At 41.9% G+C, this 19202-nt stretch overlaps 1 protein-coding gene across 2 annotated transcripts in view; it reads left to right on the top strand.

The window, feature by feature from the left end:
- Positions 1-19202, top strand: part of VOPP1 (VOPP1 WW domain binding protein) — a 103244-nt gene that overhangs the window by 43134 nt on the left and 40908 nt on the right. For both annotated transcript variants that reach the window (XM_037493536.2, XM_037493543.2), the window contains exon 2: positions 6764-6822. In XM_037493536.2, coding sequence (XP_037349433.1) covers positions 6764-6822 — 59 coding nt within the window. The remainder of the gene's footprint in view (positions 1-6763; positions 6823-19202) is intronic.

The raw sequence follows: 19202 nt of genomic DNA, 5'->3' as shown, positions 1-19202 counted from the left end.
CGGAGCCACTGAAATATACTGCTAAGGGGAGCAGGAATTGAACTTAGGCTGCTTTGCTGAGGGAGGGCTGTTGCGGTGGTAGCACTTAGACTTAACCCCTAGGCCATGAGGGAGGCTACTAGGTTTTTAAAATTAACAGTTGGATACATAAAACCATACCCTTATAAATTACACTCTTGATTACTAACAAATGTTATGTCTTCAAATAGGTTTATTGATCTTTTGTGTTTCTTATTTGAAGAATTTTCATCTCTTATTTTTTTCTGATTGAATTTTTAAAATCTTTTTCTTATTGAATAACATTAGATCTTTACTATTAAAGATATCAAACTTGTTATATTTGAATACTTTTTTCTATGGTTTGCCTTTTAACTTTAGTTATTGATTTATTCTCATCTCCAAGAGGTAAGGAGTTTTTGCCTACTTGAATTAAGAACCTTGAGGGAATTTGCTCTCCTAACATATTTTTGTTGTTGTGTTAAATACTAAAACAGAAAAAACCAAACAGGAACATTATTCATAGCAAGTTATGAAGATTCATGGAGTTTTCTTAAGGGTATGCAGCTGGGACTTACTTGTTTCTTATTAATAAGACACAATTTGTGTCTCTGAATTTTATTTCTGTCTTCATGAGAGTTTCTTTGCTCTCATCTCTTTAATAAACAGTGGTTCTGTGAAACCTCAAACTCTTCATTCAAAAAAAATCAAGCTGTCTTGGAAATGAGGTGTTCCTGAAAAACAGAACGTCATAAGCCCAAGGACTAAGTGATTATTACTTAAGGAATTGATTTAAATCCCAATATTAGAATTAAAGCATAGTCATTGCTATTATTTGAAATTCAGAGACCTTGAGATGAATTACCTGTCACTCCCTCCATAAAATTCTTGCCCTAACTTCAGCAAAGCCCTTTGCCTCTGTCCCTGGTCCTGAGCCTGCCAGCATACACAAGACTCCCTCTGTTCAGAGTCTGAGGATTGGACTCGCCCACTCCAACTGGGCTGAAACTCCCTTAGCGGTTTCTCAGCCTTGTGTGTCAAGTGCAGTTTGTGGTGAATTTAAAAGTATCACTGAGAGCTGATTCCTGTGACAGAAAGTCATCCGTTGGCTCCTCTTGGGCATTCACAGTGTTCTGAGGAAAATTGGATTTATTGGGCCAGGACAGAGTGGTTGTAGCTATCAGTGAGATAAGTAAAACAGGGATTCTTACTTCAATGGTGTCAGTGGGATTAGTTCTGTTAATAAAGCTCTAGATTGCCATTCATTTAAAGATCCTATCTCACCCCTTACTGAACAAAAGGGGGTGAAATTTAGATAAAATCCCATAGTGTATTGAATCTCTAGACTTTGCCCGTCACTCCCATGTGGTTTTAGTTTTCTCAAAGCTTACCAGGTACGATTGTGGTGCAATTGTTCTTTTAACTTGGAATAGAGAAAGGACATAACATTTTGTTAAACAGTGGCATCCTGGGGCTGCCTATATTCAGGATAACTAAATGTAGAATGGTTTATGTCAATGTGAGGATTACTGTTGGGGATTAGGAAGAATTTGTCCTTTTCAGTCTGTTTAGATCCTGACTAAATCTGGGTAACTATATTTAGGAGGGTTGAACTACGTTTACAGATAACCTTATCCTTGAATAATAGATCTTCAAAATTTGTCCTAGTACAGATGTCTTATAAACCTTTACAGTTTAAATCTCAGATCTCCTCAATTAAATTGTTCCTCACAGTATATATACTTGCATAATCCTGCCTATTCTGCTTCATTAATAGTTTATACATTGTGTATTGCTGCTCTTTATGATCTCTTCAAGGCATAGTTCATTATGTTTATGATTGCTTCCTGTATCTTGGACAGAATATTACACGGTAGCTCATTAAGGGCCTTCTGTTGTTCGAAATCTGGTCCAGTATTCTGGCTATTGAGGGTGCCTGGTTGATAAACAGAAAGTGGCTGACTTGGCCTTTCCTAATAGATATAGTTTCATATAGGTCATCAATCCTTAAAAACCATGATAGTGTCTTTACAGAATGGATAGGCCTACTTTTATAGGTGGATATAAAACCTTAAAGTTGATTTTTTACTTTTTTTTCAAACTTTTTTTTTGGTGAGTGACTTGTTCTTTTTAAGGGAGATATTTGAAAAGCAAATATACAAATGTGTAAAGTATTATATATTTAGAATCTTTAAGGTTTACAAGCATTGTTTCTGCTTAGATGACAGGTAACCATAGTCAAATAAGCTTTAAAAGTATTTATTCTAGAGAATTAAGAAACTTCCTCTCAGATACCCTTTAGGGAGATGGAGTTGCTCCCTGGCAGTGGGATTCAGTGAACTGCATCCTGATCTAGTCAGGCATTTTAATACATATAGTATTAGTTGCTTCTCCAAGTCTTATGCACTCACCAGGGGTGAGTATGTCCTATTTTAGAAATGAGGAAGCTGAGATTATTTGATGGCAGCATGGCAGCTGGGGTCAGAACCCAGTTGTCTAGGTTTTGAGTTTTTTGATTTGGGTGCTTCCAGTTGAACCCAGCACTGAGTCATCTTTTTGCCATTCTCCATACCACCCATTGGCTTGCTCTTGGGGCCTCTGCTGACAGCCCATCAGTGTTTGGGATTACTCTGAAAATTACTCATACCTCACAAATTCCCATTTTGTAGTTAAATTATTGCTTTCGTGTTGACTTCTACTTCACAGAACAAGGCTGTCAATGTGGGCGGTTTCCAGCAGGAATCTCTCTCCACCTCCTGCCCTAGGGAACCTTGTCTCTAATCTTATCATGAGACCATATGAATCATTGTGCAAGCTGACTTTTATACCTGGTAAATAGTTAGAACTGCGCAAGAGTGACCAACAAGTAGGCGTCAGCTAAGTTACTGAACATCCCAGCAAAAATGCCAGAAAGGGAATTTGGGGAAGGTCAGAGGAAGGATGGGATGAATGGTGCCCTGATGTCTGAGGGCGCTAGGAGTAGCACCAGGAGGGGAGAGTATTCCCCTGAGGAGTTTTTTGTGAGCACTAATTTCTCAATCTCTGTGCTGCTCGGTTGCTCTTAGCAAAGATATGTTATGTGCAATAGTGCCATGATAGTCTCCAGTGAATTTTTTTTTAAAGATTTATTTTACTTGTTTATGCATACAAGAACTGGAGTGTGGGGTGAGAGGATTCACCAGAGACAGTGGGGGAGCAGAACAGGCAGATCTACTGAAATACACTACTGAGGGGAGCAGCAGGTGAGATAGGAGAGGTCTACTGCACCATGTGGGTCAGCTCCCTGGCCGGGGATCAAACTTAGGCTGCAGTGACTGGCGATAGCTTGTTAGCACTCAGACTTTAACCCCTTTGCCACCAGGGAGGCCTCTTTAGTGAATGTTTTCAGGCTGAGAAGAGTGGATTAAAAAACTTAACTATTTTGACTTAACTATTCTGTTTTCAAGTGTGAGAAGCATTTATATGTTTCAAAAGTCAAAATATATTAAAAAGTGCACTCACGGAAATCTCATTCTTGTCCCTGTCTCTGGCAGACTCTCACCTGTCCTCCACAGGGTAAGCATTTTTAAAAGGTTTTAGTATATCCTTCCTATGTTTCTTTATATAAAATTAGCCAAATGTATGATTTCCTTTTCCTGTAAGGTAATTTGCCTTGCATATTATTATTTTTTAAAATTTATTTATGCATAGAAGAACTGGGATGTAGACCAGAGTTGCGGTTGGGGGGTGGGGAGAGGATTCACCAGAGAAAGAGTGGGGAGCAGAACAAGAAGATTTACTGAAATACACTGCTGAGGGGAGCAGCGGGCGAGACTGTAGAGGTCTGCTACGCCATGTGGGTCAGCTCCCTGGCTGGGGATAGTGGTGATAGCTCTGAGATTTAACCCCTAGGCCGCCAGGGAGGCCCAAGCCTTGCATATTAGAAATAGTCTTCTGCATACAGCCTTTTAAGGTAATACTGCATCTTGGAAATCATCTCACTCCATTTTGAAACCTCTCGTTGGTGGCTAAATTCTCTGTTGTGTAGATGCACCATCATTTACTTAACCCAGCCTTCTATGAGTGGCTATTTGTGTTATGTCCAGAGCTTTGCTGTTAGAAATAATACCACAAAGAATAACATTGTGCATGTGATGGTCCTTATTTCAATATTCATGGAGAGAAAATCAGTGAATAAAGAGGAATACATTCTTAGTGGTTTTCCAGATATTGCTAAATTTCCTTTCCTATAAGCCAATGGTGAGTGCCTGCATGTTGTGCTATGTAATAGTTCCGTGCCTCAGCCACCCTGTGGTAGCTCTGTGGCGCATACTTCAGTATGAGATTCACATGTACACACCATTTTGGCAGCAAGTGTAAAGGGGTTGTGGTGAGGGGAGCTGCTTCCTTGAAGTCTCATTTGTTAATGGTGGAATAGGAGTATTTCTGGAATTTTCACTCTGGCTTCCCCTACCGCCTTCTGTAGCCATAGGAAATTATGGGGTCATTGGAGGTGGGCAAGTAGGCTCCTGAGGGTGATGTTGATTAGTCTGGGAGAAGCAATGCCTAGTGTTGTTTTGTCATAAACTGTGACTGAGCAAGACAGTTGTTAGTGGCCCCATTTTCTTAATCTATAAAATGGTATTCCTAATATTAACATAATAAGAAAAAATCCTTCCTAATAGGCAATGCATTAATGCTATTTTTATTGTTATTTTGAGTTGGGAGATGTGGTGCTGGGTCTTGAACAAGTAAGTGGCTGCTTCAGAACAGGGAACTCCAGAAAAGCAGGGAAACCCCCACAGTCAGCCACATCCTTGCCTACACCAAGGGCTCCACTGGCTGACACCCCTGGGGTGTGGGACTGAGTCAGGTCCAGGTGCCTATAGGAGTGGGTGGCGTGACGGGAGGAAAAGCATTTCAGGCTGAGTTCTGATGTTTCCCGAGCTTCGGGGCTGGTATGGGGTGGGTGGGGGGCAGTTTGCAGCAGATGCTGTTTTCCGATTGTGTGGAGCGTGAGTGTCAAGTACCAGGAAAGTGTGTCTCTCTGGCGGTGATGGAGAATCAAGAAGAAACATTTAAAATTCCACTTAGAATAAAGACTTGGTTTCTTAGTTTGTCACAAAAGACTCTAGTGAAATGAATTATAATTTGGGACAGAGACCTGAAATTGCTGTTCCTTGACAAAATAAATTGACTTCAACTCTTTGAATTTCATTTCTTGAACTGGACAGAAGCTAACCTATTCTAAATTAAAATCATTTTCCAGAAACAAATTGGGGTCACTTCAGGTTGTCTAAGTGTTTCTGAGTGTCTTAAGGCATATTTAAAATACCCCAGTGCTGTTTCATGCTGTTTCTGTAGCTCATCTGACTTAGGTAGTATAAAACAGGACGTTTGCACTTACCTCCCCCCTGGCACTCCACTGTAGATTTGGGGGTCTGTTTCGAAACTTATGTGCAGCTGTCTGGGATGTCGCCATATACCTGCTGGGCTGGGGGAAGGGCAAGGTAGAAGCAGTCCTTGCCAGGTCCCAGGAAGCGCATTGCCTGGGGTGGGGTTAGGGGGCTTTGGCTGCACACCTCCTCCCCTGCCCAAGAAAGGTTTGTTGTCTCTGTGCTATTCCCACTTTTTTTTAAAGATTTATTTATTTATTTATACAAGCACTGGGGTACAGTCAGAAGTGCGGGAGGGTGAGAAAATTCACCAGAGCCAGAGTGGGGAACATAACAGGCAGACTGATGAAACACAGTGCTGAGGGGAGCAGCAGGCGTGTCAGGAGAGGTCTGTCACGCCATGTGGGACCCTCGCTGGTGGCGGCAGGGGAGGGAACCTGTGCTGCAAAGGCTGCGGGCAGCTTTGCAGCCCAGCGCTCAACCACTGCGCCACCAGGGGAGGCCCATTCCCACTTTTCTTGTTGCTGATAACTTTGCACTGTAATATTTCAAGGATTTTATTTCATAGGGGCTAATGAAATGGATCATGAGGTAGGAGTTGTGAATTAAAAAAATCATGGTATGAGTAAAGTAATTCTAGAGAAACCTTGTTCAGATAGGTTAGTGCTTTCATGCTTGGAGCAGCTGCTTGGATATGTGTGATATTTACTGCTTGGATATTTGCTTATGGGTCTGTGTGTGTGTCATGCCCTCTCGCTGCATCTTTCCTGCTCTGTCCCACCCTTGGGAGCTTGGAATTCCACCCCAAGAATGTCTTGTCTTAGACTTTCTTGGAAAGCCAGGGGAAGCTCCAAGCAAAGACAGTTAACTTCTGGGAATGAGAGGGGGTCACCCACAGATGTTGGCGAGTGAACCCTGACTTACAGAGTCAGGCAGACATAGGTCCACAGTCAGTGATTGATGATTTGAATATGTTCTTTTTGAATATTCTGAAATACAAAGATATGGAAAAGTTAAAACTATGGGAAATGTCTTTCAAAAATGAAAATTGGGAGAAAATGGAAAACTTGAGTACTTTATTTTTAGCATTCATTAGGTATCTGAAGTATTCTACCAAATGATTACCTTTTTGATGAGTTAGTCATACTGAGTATATTCAGAGATATGAAAGAATAGATGATAACAGAAATAATGTTCTCCCATGATTTCTTCCTTTTGAAAAATTTGAAGGAATAAAATGTCATGGTGGGGATGGATCTCCCTCTTATTCATTGGTCCCTCCAAGCCCCTAGCTTCCCCCCTCTGAAGCTACATCCACTCACCCTTCCTTGTTTCTTTTTGTGAAATCTTCTCAGCAATTTGACAGATTTTTTTCTTCCTTCTATTTCTAGTGCACAGAGGCCAAAAAGCATTGCTGGTATTTTGAAGGATTATACCCAACATATTACATGTAAGTATTTCCATTTTTCTGTTGGTTTGATTTTGTGGTCATATCTTTTTCTGGGAACTCTTTAGTAGGTACTAGGACTGAATTCACTGGCTCTGCTCATGAATGATCAGGCAGCCTTCCAGAGGATACTCACCTTAATCTGAAGACAGTGTAAATTTTGGGTTCTGTTCTGGTCAAGAGGGGCAAGGTTTCCATGCATAGCCAGATTTATGTTGGTTTATACAAGTTTTTGCAGGTAAAGGGAACAAGGTGCAGTAAGAGTAGAAATGAGCTTGGACAGGAAGGGAAGAAGTCCTCAGCTCAGTGTGTGTGTGTGTGTGTGTGTGTGTGTGTGTGTGTGTGTGTGACTTCCCTGAGCCCCTTCCCTGCACATAGCCTGGCAGGGCTCTCCCTGTGCTCTCAGTTCTTGCCAGTCTTACTCTAATGAAAACATTGTCCCCTTTCCTCCTTCATTTTTATGTATTTTTAATATGTGTTGTGTTAGCCAATAGTCATGCTGGGCCACCTGCCTAGGTGGCTAGATAATTCTTCAGATTATCAATTTATCAATTTATTTTTAATTTGTATTTTGAAGTTCCACAGATTTTGAGTAGAAAGTCCCAAATCAATTTTCCTCCCAGTTTTTGTTTCGAATTTTGCAAAACGTGTTACTTTCTAATAATGCATATAATCATATTCTAGCAGAAACATGTATTCTAGCATATAGGGAGATTAGACAGGAGAAATAAAAATAACAAAGACACTTAACTTCTTAGTTAGCTGGGATGTACATTTTCTTCCCTGATGTTATTGAGGAATTTCTGCTCTTGAGATCAGTGTAGGAGGAGGAGGTTTGCATGACTGTGAATGGGCGTGAAAAAGCTTGAGGATATGGGCAGCTTCTTGTTGATATGTAGGAGCCCTTGCTGCCCACATTGAGGAGGTCCACATTGAGGAAGTCTCTGCAGCTGAATAAAGACACAATCCACTTGGAAAATGAAGCGTCCCTATGAGGACATGGACTCTAATCACAGAGTTGTCAGATTGAAAAAAAAAAAATGGCGGTGGGATAATGGGGAAATACAATATTTTTTATTTTTCTTGGGACAATGACTTTTGCTTGGTAATTTTTATTTTCTTGATTCAGTTTATGCAAATGTGGATCAACCATGTGTTCCTATGAGTTCCTCCTTGAAAATGAATCTTGCTCAAATTGCTTTGTAGGTCAGCTGGGTTTTCAGAGATTAATTTACTACTAATCTCCCCCTAAATTACTGCAGTTCTGTATTTACCTATTTCTTTATTTATTTACTTATTCACAGCATATTTTCAAAGAGTTTTTTTTAAAAAAGATTTATTTATTTATGCATACAAGAACTGGGGTACAGGCCAGAGGTGCAGGGGTGAGAGGATTTACTAGAGACAGAGCAGGGAACAGAACAGGCAGACTGACTGAAATACACTGCTGAGGGGAGCAGTGGGCGGGACAGGAGAGGTCTGCTGCTCCATGTGGGTATCTCCCTGGCCGGCCAGAAATTGAGCCCGTGCTGCGGAGGCTACGGACAGCTTCACAGTGCTGTGTTCAACCCACTGCGCCACCAGGGAGGCCCATTAGCCAGACTTTTAAAAGATATAAGTGAGATACAACATTGTATACATTCAAGAGGTACAATATGTTGATATCGCAAAATGGTTACCACCATAGCATTAGCTAGCGCCGCCATCATGTCATATCATGGGCCATTTCTTTTTTTTTCCCTTCATTTCTTTTTTGTGGTAAGAATATTTAGAATCTAGTGTCTTTACAGTTTTCAAATGTGTATTAAAGTGTTGCTACTATAGTCACTATGCTGTACATTAAATTCCCAGAAAGTTTTCATTTTATAACTGGAGGTTTGTACCCTTTCAACAATATTTCCTCATTCTCTCCACCACCATCCTACTCTTAATAGTTCTCCTTCTATACATTCCATATATTAGTGAGATCATAACAGTATTTTTCCTTTCTTGTTGCTTCCATTTAGCACAATATATTCCTCACGGTCCATCCATGTGTTGCAATGGGCAGGCTTTCCTTTATTCTGGCTGAATAATATTCCACTTGTGCAAGACCATATGTATATAACTTTATATCTATCTTTATCCATCCATTCATTGACAGACATTTAGATTGTATGCATGTCTTGGTTACTGTGACTAATGCTGTGATGTACTTGGGGTTGCAGATTATCTCCTAGATATCCAATTTTCATTTCTTTTGTATGTATACCCAGAACTGGAATAGTTGGATCATGCTGTACTTTTATTTTTTAATTTTTTGAGGCCCCCCCATACTGTTTCCTGTAGTGGCTGCTCCAGTTTACAGTAGGACTCAAAATTCTTTGTACCTTCCCTAATGCTTGTTATCTCCTGTATTTATATATATGATAGCTATTCTAACAGAGATCTCATTGTGGTTTTGATTTTGCATTTTCCTGATGATTAGAGTCTGTGTTGGGCACCTATTCATGTACCTGTTGGCTTCCTGTGTATCTTTTTTTTTTTAATATTTATTTATTTATGCATACAAGTACTGGAGTGTAAGCCAGGGGTGCGGGGTGTGAGAGGATTCACCAGAGAGAGGAGGGAGCAGAACAGGCAGATCTACTGAAATACACTGCTGTGGGGAGCAGTTGGCGACTCAGGAGAGGTCTGCTGTGCCATGCGGGTTGCTCCCTGATTGGCCGGAAATAGAACTCATGCTGCAGTGGCTGCAGACAGCTTCATAGGTTGCGTCTCAACCCTTGCGCTGCCAGAGAGGCCCACCTGTGTCTCTTCTTTGAGAAAATGTCTATTCCAAATTCCTCTGTCCATTTTTAAATTATGTGATTTATGAGTTCCTTATATATTTTGGCTCTTATCAAATACATGCTTTGCAAATATTTTCTCCCATTATAGAGGTTATCTTTTCACTTTACTGTGCCTTTTGCTGTGCAGAACCATTTTAGTTTGATGTCCCATGAACTAATTTTTTATTTTGTTACTTGTGCTTTTGCTGTCATCTCCATAAAATCATTGCCAACATCAATGTCAAAGTGGTTTTTCCCTTTGTTTTCTTACAGTGTTGTAACTTCAGATCTTATGCTTAAACCTTTATTCCATTTTGAGTTAATTTTTGTGAGTGGTGTAAGAAGGGTCTAATACTACATTTTCTGCCTGTGGTTATTCAGTTTACTTAACAATGTTTACTGTACAGATTATCCTTTCTCCACTGAGTGTTCTTGACTTCCTTGTCAAATGTTAGTTAATTGTAGTGATGGGAATGTCTTTCCGTGATTTTGATTCTGTTCCTTTGGTCTTTGTGTCTATATTTATGCCAGTACCATTTTGCTTTGATTACTACATAGCTTTATTGTATACTTTGAAGTCAGAAAGGGTGCTGCCTCTTGCTTAGTTCTTAGTTTCTCATGAACTAAGAACTTTACTTTGGCTATTCAGGGTCTTTTGTAGTTCCATACATGCTTTAGAACTGCTTTTTCTATTTCTGTGGAAAATGTCACTGGAATTTTGATAGGGGTTGTGTTGAATCTGTAAATGCTTTCCAGTAATTCTCCTTTGATTCTTGTCTCCCATCTAGTTCTTACTTCTTTATAAACTATTGAAATGCTCTTGTCATTTCCTGCATAAAACATCATGAACAGGGCCTCCCCTGGTGGTGCAGCAGTTGAACACTGGGCTGCAAAGCTGCCCACAGCAGCCTCTGCAACGCCTGTTCAATCCCCAGCCACCAGAGAGGGTCCCACATGGCACACAGACCTCTCCTGCCACCCGCTGCTCCCCTCAGCAGTGTAATTTGGTCCTTCTGCCTGTTCTGCTCCCTGCTCTGGCTCTGGTGAATTCTCTCACCCTCCCGCACTTCTGACTATACCCAGTGCTTGTGTAAATAAATAAAGGAAAAAAAAAGGAAAAAAAAACCCGTCATGAACAAAGCCTAATTTCCTTTAAACGGTAGATTTTTTTCTCCCCTGTCTGATTTATTCCATTTAGCATAATACATTCCTCAAGGTCCATCCATGATGTTGCAATGGGCAGGATTTCTTTTATCCTGGCTGCATAATACTCCACTCATGTATCTGAGTTTTATCTTCCTTCTTTCTGAGAGTCCCTACTTGACTCCCAGTGCCTATGACAGTATCTGGACATAGTGGACAACCCTGAAAGTTGAATGGATGCATTTCCTTCCAATCCCAACGATATGGTCAACATTGACTCCTGCAGGTTGCTCTTCATCAACTCCCAGCTCTCTGCCCCACAGATGTCTCACTGACTGGGAACCTTCCATGACTCTGTCCTCCCAAAGAATTCCTTCCTCTTTCCTCATTTTGGCTTTGACATTTACCTTGGATAGTCTTCGTGTGTCCTGTGAGTGCTGCCAGGATGGGGCCGTGACATTTAGTATAGCTGTTGGTGTTTGTCTTCTCATTTGGAAAGTTTTATTTTCTACTAGCTTGTTTCTCCCTGTTTTTACTTGCCATATTCTGGTACCTTTTCCTTAATCGTAGATTTTAAGTTTGTAGGTTTCAGAGTGTAGGAGACTAGGGTTTAAATATTTGCTCTGTTACTTTTTTTTAATTGAGGTAAAATTCACATAACAGAATGAACCAGTTTTAAGTGAATAGTGTAGTGGCATATGGTATATTCTTGGTGTTGTGAGGTCAGAATCTCTATTTATAAATATTTTTGTCACTCCATTCTGTTATTTACCAGGCTTTGACCTTGTCAGTAGCTTCTTCATGAAATGTGAACACAATGTTGAACTTCTGGGTGTGTAGCAGAGGGTCAGTGTGTGGGGGCACAGAAATTGCATTTGAACATGTACAGCTGAACAAGCCTAAGGTCAGTTTGCATCCCTGCTGTGTATGTACACAAGGCATGCCACTTCCCTGTACCCACAGGGCATCAGTATCTTGTTATACCTGTGGGCTCATCTGGTGCCCAAAAGAGTTAATGTTTTTAGTCCACATTCTAGTTGACACAGGAAAATTCTTCTTCTTGCTTTCCATTAAGTTGGAGTGATGGAGCATTTTTTAAAATTTCATTTTATATATTTTTACATCATTTTTAATTTTTGCACAATATGCACATTTTCATCTTGGTTATACTCCCCATACAATTCCCACCCCCCTTATTTTGACCCAAATCCCTCCTCACTCCCCGTCCCCCGGTAGTGCGTCTCTGGTTTATAGTTGCTTGTTGATTTTGATTTTTACTTTATTATAATTAGTCTTTTTCCTGGTCCCTTATAGCTAAGTTATGGAAACAGCCCAAATGCCCAAAAATAGTTGACCGGATCAAAAAGATGTGGTACATATACACAATGGAAAATTACTCAGCAATCAAAAAAGATATAAACTCATGCCATTTGCAGCAACATGGATGGCGCTGGAAGGGATCATGCTCAGCGAAATAAGCCAGAAAGAAAAAGGAAAATACCGGATGGTCTCACTCATAGCAGGCATTTAGATGAAGCATTTTTTATCTAAGGGAGTGAGGAGAGGTTACTTATATGTGTTATATGAAGTCCAAGCTTATGTTACTCAAGTATAGATTTGCTGTAGCCAGATGGTAGCCATCCAGCGAGATGCACTGGGCCTGTGGAAGACCATAGGAGTGACTCCGTGTTGATTTCTGCCCAGGTGCAGAGTGGGCACCTATGACTATGCAGATAAGGGGAAGCCTATCCAGCCCAGGTCATAGGCGCTGAGGGCCTGGTCAAGATCTCCCAGGCAGGCCAGTGCTCCGTGGTTTCCATTGAGTCAGACTTGCCTCTTGACACATGTTTAGTTTGAAGGTGCAATTCCAGGAGCTGTGGCAGCTGCACCTCATTCATTTGATCCACAAAGTGTTAAGTGTCTGCCACGTTAGTTGCTGGGATGTGGTGTGTGCAAGACAAGGGAGGCACCTGTCCCCAGGGAGCTGCAGTCTAATAACGTTGGACAAACTGGTTATTGTTTAAGCACCTTTAACACTAGATTTAAAAGCCCATGAGTTATAACAGATCTCATTTAAAAACAACAACAACAACAACAACATTGCTGTGTGCTATATGTATATCCTGTCTTTCATTTCTTTTGGGTACATTGCTTTTATATAAGTTTCTCTAAAATAGATAATTCCTTTAAGATGTATTAACTCAAGATGATGTTCTTTTTATTCTGCTACAGGCTTTTTCCCCCTTTAGAAAATCTATTCCAAACAACACCTCTGTTTTGTGCTCATAATTTGCCATGGAATGCATTGGGGAGAGAGCTTCTCGGCTGCAAACTTGTTTTAGAGATTTTACCCTTATATTTGAAATCCAATTTCATTTGTGGCACCAGAAATCCCATATGGCGCCCCTTCTACTTCTCTTGCCTCTCTGTGTGTCCCTGAATTTCATTACAGCATTACAGTTACCAAGCTAATAGAGGCTTATTTTTTTAAAGATAATTAGGTTTCCACTATAGCTGCCTAGGCATACAAAATTACGCTCACCTGTTTTGATTTCTTTATGCTAAATGATCTTCCTCTGTCCCCTCAGCCTTTGTCAAGGTTCTTAAATTTCTGTGTTAAGCATTGTTGAGCTGGAAGATTGCATATGTGTATGTACAAACAAAATATTTTCCTTATTTTTGAAGAAAAAGTTCCTTTGGAACCAGAACAGAGAGCAACACTGGTTTCAAACCTCCCTCCTTTTATCTTTTCTTTCTCCATACCTCTCACTCCCTTTCTTTTCTGTCTGCAGGCTGCCCTTTCAAAAACTCCTAATTAAAATATGCCTTTTTGGAACACTGGTTCAGGGCTTACTAGATATTGCCTCTTAGCAACAGAGTGATTTAAAAATAGTAGGCAGTCACGTGGCTCACACAGTCCACTTCCTTTGCTTTCATTCTCTACTTGAGTTGTTCTTTTTGCTCATTCAAGCCTTTGTCTGCAGGGAGTGGAAGGCATGAGATGAGAAGATAAATCATATCAGGGGGCTGCAGCCCGAATGGGCTGCACAGACCTAAATAGCCTCTTATCCCCCATTTGTTTGGATTCTAGAAAATACTGCTGACAAAAGTGGCATTTGTCAGAAAAAGCATCTTCATGCAGTCTCACACCCTGGATCTCACTGTGATACCCAGATAGCACTGAGTTCCTGTCCCTTCAGGTGACTGGGAGCACCTGTCCTGTCTCTGGCACTGTGCCCAGTGTCCTACATGGCAGAAAGGCAGCGAATGGCATAGAGGGTTAGTTCTGTCTCACCTGCTCTCACCTGAACCCCACAGATCCCTCAGCCTCATGTCTTAGTTCTCCCTATAAGGTGGGAATGGTCCCTGCTAGTCAGTTATTGGGAGGGTAGATGTGTCAGACATGTTTGTTCTGTCTATATCAGTTCCATTAGGGCTTGGAGTGGGTCCGTGGGTCTGTCCAGAGCTGGACCCCTGACTTTAGACACGGGGCTGCTGCTCCTGAGGGCAGGGGACTGGACAGACATGGCCACTGGTGGGACATGCTCTTAGTGACTCTAGAAGTACTCTGCCCATCTTGTCTCCACTGTCTGGAGGGGGTTCCTGCCTGCGTGGGCATCACCATGACCTTAACTGACCCCTTTGAAGGCTCCATGTGGGGGGGTCGCAGAGCAGAAGAACATTGTCACTCATTTTGCTAAGATTTGCAGCTGGAGTCTCCAAGGCTTGGGTCAGATATGCTCATCCCCAGTCTCCATCTGCATGAGATTGTGTGCACGAGAGCTGAAGAGAGGTGACTAAGGGGCAGAAGCAGGTGAAAGATGACCAGGTGCTGTGGGTTTCCAAGCACTCGGAACCTTCGCAGGCCTTCTCAGAAATTGACAGTGGTGGAAGAACCTCATGTGGAGGCCTGGCAGGACCTCACAGCCCTAGCTCACCCTCCAGTCATTCCCCAGATGCACGCACATTCCTGTGTGTCCCTCAGACCCATGCAAAGCAGAGTTTGTCCCTGAGTTTTCCTAGGCCTTAGCTGAGGTGGGCCCACCCCTGTGTGAGTGGAATTGTGAGGGATTTAGTTGTAATACAAAGGCCAAAGACAATAATAACTCTCATGTATTGAGTGCTTACTATGTGTAGTAAACTTTTCTAAGCATGTTGTTTATACTCTTTTCTGGAAAGCTTTGATAGTGGTCTTTCCTACTTTTCCCTCTGTCTTGGTTGAGGGGTGCATATCCCTCTTTGGTGCCTTGCTGCACCACCGGACTTACTGTTGTTGAAATAAAATGTCTGTGACTTCCTCCCTAGACTGGGGGTTGTTGAAGGCACACGTTCTGTCTTGTTGATTTTCACATCTTCCATGCTGGCATGTAGAAGGGACTTGGGACACATTTAGTAACTTGAAACAAAAGGTGATGTGGGGAAAGATTGGAGAAGGATCCTGGCCAGATGCTTTGGTGATGGAAAAATGTTTTAGGGGACAGAAGTCAAGAGAGCTCTGCTGTTTGGTCGCTGTGTATTCTTAGGCAAACCTTGTAATTTCTCTTAGCCCCCATCTTATTCTCTTTATTTGGTGACACCCTCTGGCTGATGGCTTTCAATGAATTGGAGCATAGGGAGTAAAAGAGGAAATAACAAAGACACTGATGTATTGTAGCAGAGACAAGAGTCCTACCAGGTTGCCAAGTGCGAAGCAACCACCTCATTCATATTACCTTTCAAAGCACTGAGCCACCTTTATTTGCAGGTCTTAACGTTGACACATCAGGGGGAACAAGATGTTAGTTACATAGTAGAATAGCCCCTAGATCCTGTGACCACTCACTGTTCTGATTTTGAGGTTCCTAAAATGTCTCATTAGGTGCTAATCTGCAACTTTCCAAAAGTCAGGTACCTGAACATTTATTCAAATGATGACCCTTTTTTTTTTTTTTTTAAAGATTTATCCATTCATGCATACAAGAACTGAGTTATAGGCCAGAGGTGTGGGGGGTGAGAGTATCCAGCAGACACAGAGTGGGAAACAGAACAGGCAGACTGACTAAAATACACTGCTGAGGGGAGCAGCGGGTGAGAGGGGAGAGGTCTGCTGCGCCATGTGGGTTTCTCTCTAGCCAGCTGGGGATTGAACCCGTGCTGCAGAGGCTGCAGACAGCTTCATAGTGTGGTGCTTAACCTTTTCGCACCACCAGGGAGGCCCTGATGACTTTTTTTAATGTGATTTTAAACACGTCAGAAAAAGCTAGAGATTTTCCTATGTAAGTTTCCTGTTCTTCATGAATAGAAATGAATCAGCTTAATTTCTCCCAGAAAATTGAGGGTAGGTTAGAGTGGGTTGGGTCTTCTTAACTAGACGTAATGATTTAAAATCAAGAAAAACGCAATGGCCCTCTGAAGAGCTGACCTGTGGGGAAGGTTTGCCCCTTACAGGTAGTCCTTGATTTACCTGTATTCTCTTAGAATACTAAGAACATCATCACCCAGTTTTATAGATGAAATAACTGGCAGCAGGAGTTGTTAAGCCTGTCATCCAGGCCTTAGCTTCTCAGGGGTCATTTGTATAGCTGGGTGACGTGGTTGACTGTCACATGGAGGGAACAGAGTTGCAGGGCATATTGGGTGTTGAGTACTCTTGTTTATTTATTTTAGTTTTAGGTTCAATCTAAGTACCATGAAGGAGCGAATGTGGGGAGAATCTCAACTCAGCAGCACTGATACTTGAGGGCATCCACCCATGGCCTATCTCAAGGAGAGGACAGCAGATGGGAAGCATAGAAAAGGAAGAAGCCCACTGTCAGGATCATGTGCTAATTCCTCAAACATTTTTTGGGTGCCTGTTATTTGTACACCACTGCTAGATAGTAGGGGGCCAGTGTGTGGGAGGTCACGATGAGGCAGGCGGGAGCTAGTTGTCTGTGGCTCACTCACAGTTCCTGGGCAGAGGTGCTCCATCCAATACTGTGCTCTGGCTCTTGGTTTTCATGAGGCTATTTTTAGGCCGCATTCCCAAGTGTCCCATTGGAGTGTGAGACTTATTTGAAAGCACTCACATTGCCATGTTTTATTATTATCTTTCTGGAATCACTTCTCTGCTGTGAATAATTAATGCCAGGAGTGACTGAAATGCCATTTGCAGGTGTCAGGTCAGGGTCCTAGAAATAGACTTGGCAGAACTGGTTCTCAGAAGGGCCACCTTATCTGTCTGCTAGAGTTGGAGTTACCAAGAGAAATTACCGGGGTCCCAAGGCATAAGTCTACCCTCAGTGATGTCTTTGCTGATTTGTCACCAGTGGCAAGAGAAATAAAAGTAAATATAAACAAATTGGACAATGTACTACACCAAGCTACAAAGCTCTACACAGCAAAAGAAACTCTAAAACAGAAAGGCATCCTTCTGAATTGGAGAAAATATTTGCTCATCATATATTTGACAAAGTGTTTCTATCCAAGATATATGAGGAACTCATGGAATCTACTAAAAAGAAAGCAAATAATCCAATCAAAAACTGGACAGGGGAGCTAAATAGACACTTCTCCAAAAATAGACGTACAAATGGCCAACAGACACATGAACAAATGCTCATTATAACTTATCATCAAGGAAATGCAAATCAAAACCACAGTGAGATGTTGTCTCGTGCCTGTGATGGCCCAAATCAAAAAGACCAGAGACAGTGCATTCTGGGAGGATGCGGAGTAAAAGGAACCCTTGTACGCTTTTGGGGGGAATATAGACTGATCAGCCCTTATGGAAGTCATGTGGAGTTTTCTCAAAATCGTCAAAATGGATCTAAATGAATCAGTGAATTCAAATACTTTAATTCAAAGGGGTATGTGCACTCCTCTGTTCATTTTAGCCCTATGTACAATAGCTAAGTGTCTAGGTGCTGCCGATCAGGTGTCGATCGGGTGGGTTCTTGTGTCTGAGTGATGGAGGAATAATCACTAGCACACCGGACGGAAGGTTAGCAAGCTCAGGTTTATTGCAAGAAAGACTCCTGACAACAGGAGGGGGCACAAGGGAGGAGCCAGGGGTTAGGGTACTGGGTTCTTTTTACAAGGTTTCTGGGGATTTTCCACCCCCTCAAAGGCTCCTGGGGGCTTTTTCCTTCTTTGGGGTACTTTTCCACTGCCCCCTGCCCCTCCACTGCCCTACTTTGTTTCCTCGCCCCCTTCTTTTCACCAAGAGGTGTGAGGAGGCCCTAAGTTCTGTTCTTTCCTCACACCTCTCTTGGGTTGCCAGCTCATGCCTGCCAGTTTTGTGGCTCTCAGCCTTTGCCTGTCAGCTTTTGCCCACAAGCTGCCTACCCTCTCACAAGTACAGAGGAGTGTATTAGAAAAATGTGGTGTACACACACAAACACACACACACAGTGGAATAAGCCTCAGCTATAAGAAAAAATGATCTCTTTCCATTTGTGATAACACAGATGCTTATTAAGCAAAATAACTCAGGAGGAGCTAGATAAATACCAGGTGATTTCACTTACATGTAGAATACAGGGAAATGAAACAAAGGGGCAGACAAAACCAAACCAGTCCAAACCCTAGAAATCTGACTGCTGTTGAGGCTCCAAGATGGAGATGGAGAGAGGGGAAAACAAAGAGGGGAGGGGCTCCATGTACTCCGGTGGGTTCCAGGCCGGCCCAGGTGGTGGGAGTGAGGTGGTGACATGCATCTCAGGAGGTATGAGCCTATGCCTTTGAGTCATATACAAGTATTGTAAACCAATGCTACCCTAATTTAAAAAAATTGACTTGAATGAACTCAAGGCTATTTATATTATTTAAAAGTAATGTGTTAAAAGATGTCTTTTGGGGCCCTTCCTGGTGGTGCAAGGGGTTAAGCACTGCACTATGAAGCAATCCGCAGCCTCTGCAGCACGAGTTTGATCCCAGGCTGGCTAGGGAGAAACTCACATGGCGAAGCAGACCTCTCCTGTCTCGCCTGCTGCTCCCCTCAGCAGTGTATTTCAGTCAGTCTGCCTGTTCTGTTCCCCACTCTGTCTCTGGTGAATCCTCTCACCCCCCGCATGTCTGGCCTGTACCCCAGTTCTTGTATGCATAAATAAATCTTTAAAAAAAAAATGTCTTTTAACACATGAACATTTGAAGCACATTAATATTTTTTTTGAGTAGACATCGGTTTGAATGGGGTAACATCAAACCTGAATTGATTAAGGACATTTCACCAACAAACTCATTGCAAGGTTTTTATAGAGAAGCAATACATTAAGTGACGGCATTATTTGGGAAAACTTGTTGCCTGTTTGTGCTTTGTCATTTTTCTTAACCTTGAGACATTTACAGGAATCAACTGTGGCTTAGAGTTTTCTACAGTCACTAGGCTACCAAGGCATTAAACACTTTAGTCCAATGGCTTTCTCATTTGATTACTTTAGCAGATGCTTTGTACATTTCAATGTAGAGCCT

This window comes from Talpa occidentalis, unplaced genomic scaffold (assembly GCF_014898055.3).
Source record: "Talpa occidentalis isolate TD23 unplaced genomic scaffold, MPIMG_talOcc4v2.1 talOcc4.10, whole genome shotgun sequence".
NCBI classification, from domain to species: domain Eukaryota; kingdom Metazoa; phylum Chordata; class Mammalia; order Eulipotyphla; family Talpidae; genus Talpa; species Talpa occidentalis.
The sequence above is the reverse complement of the archived record's forward strand: the minus strand, read 5'-3'. Positions and strand labels throughout refer to the sequence as shown.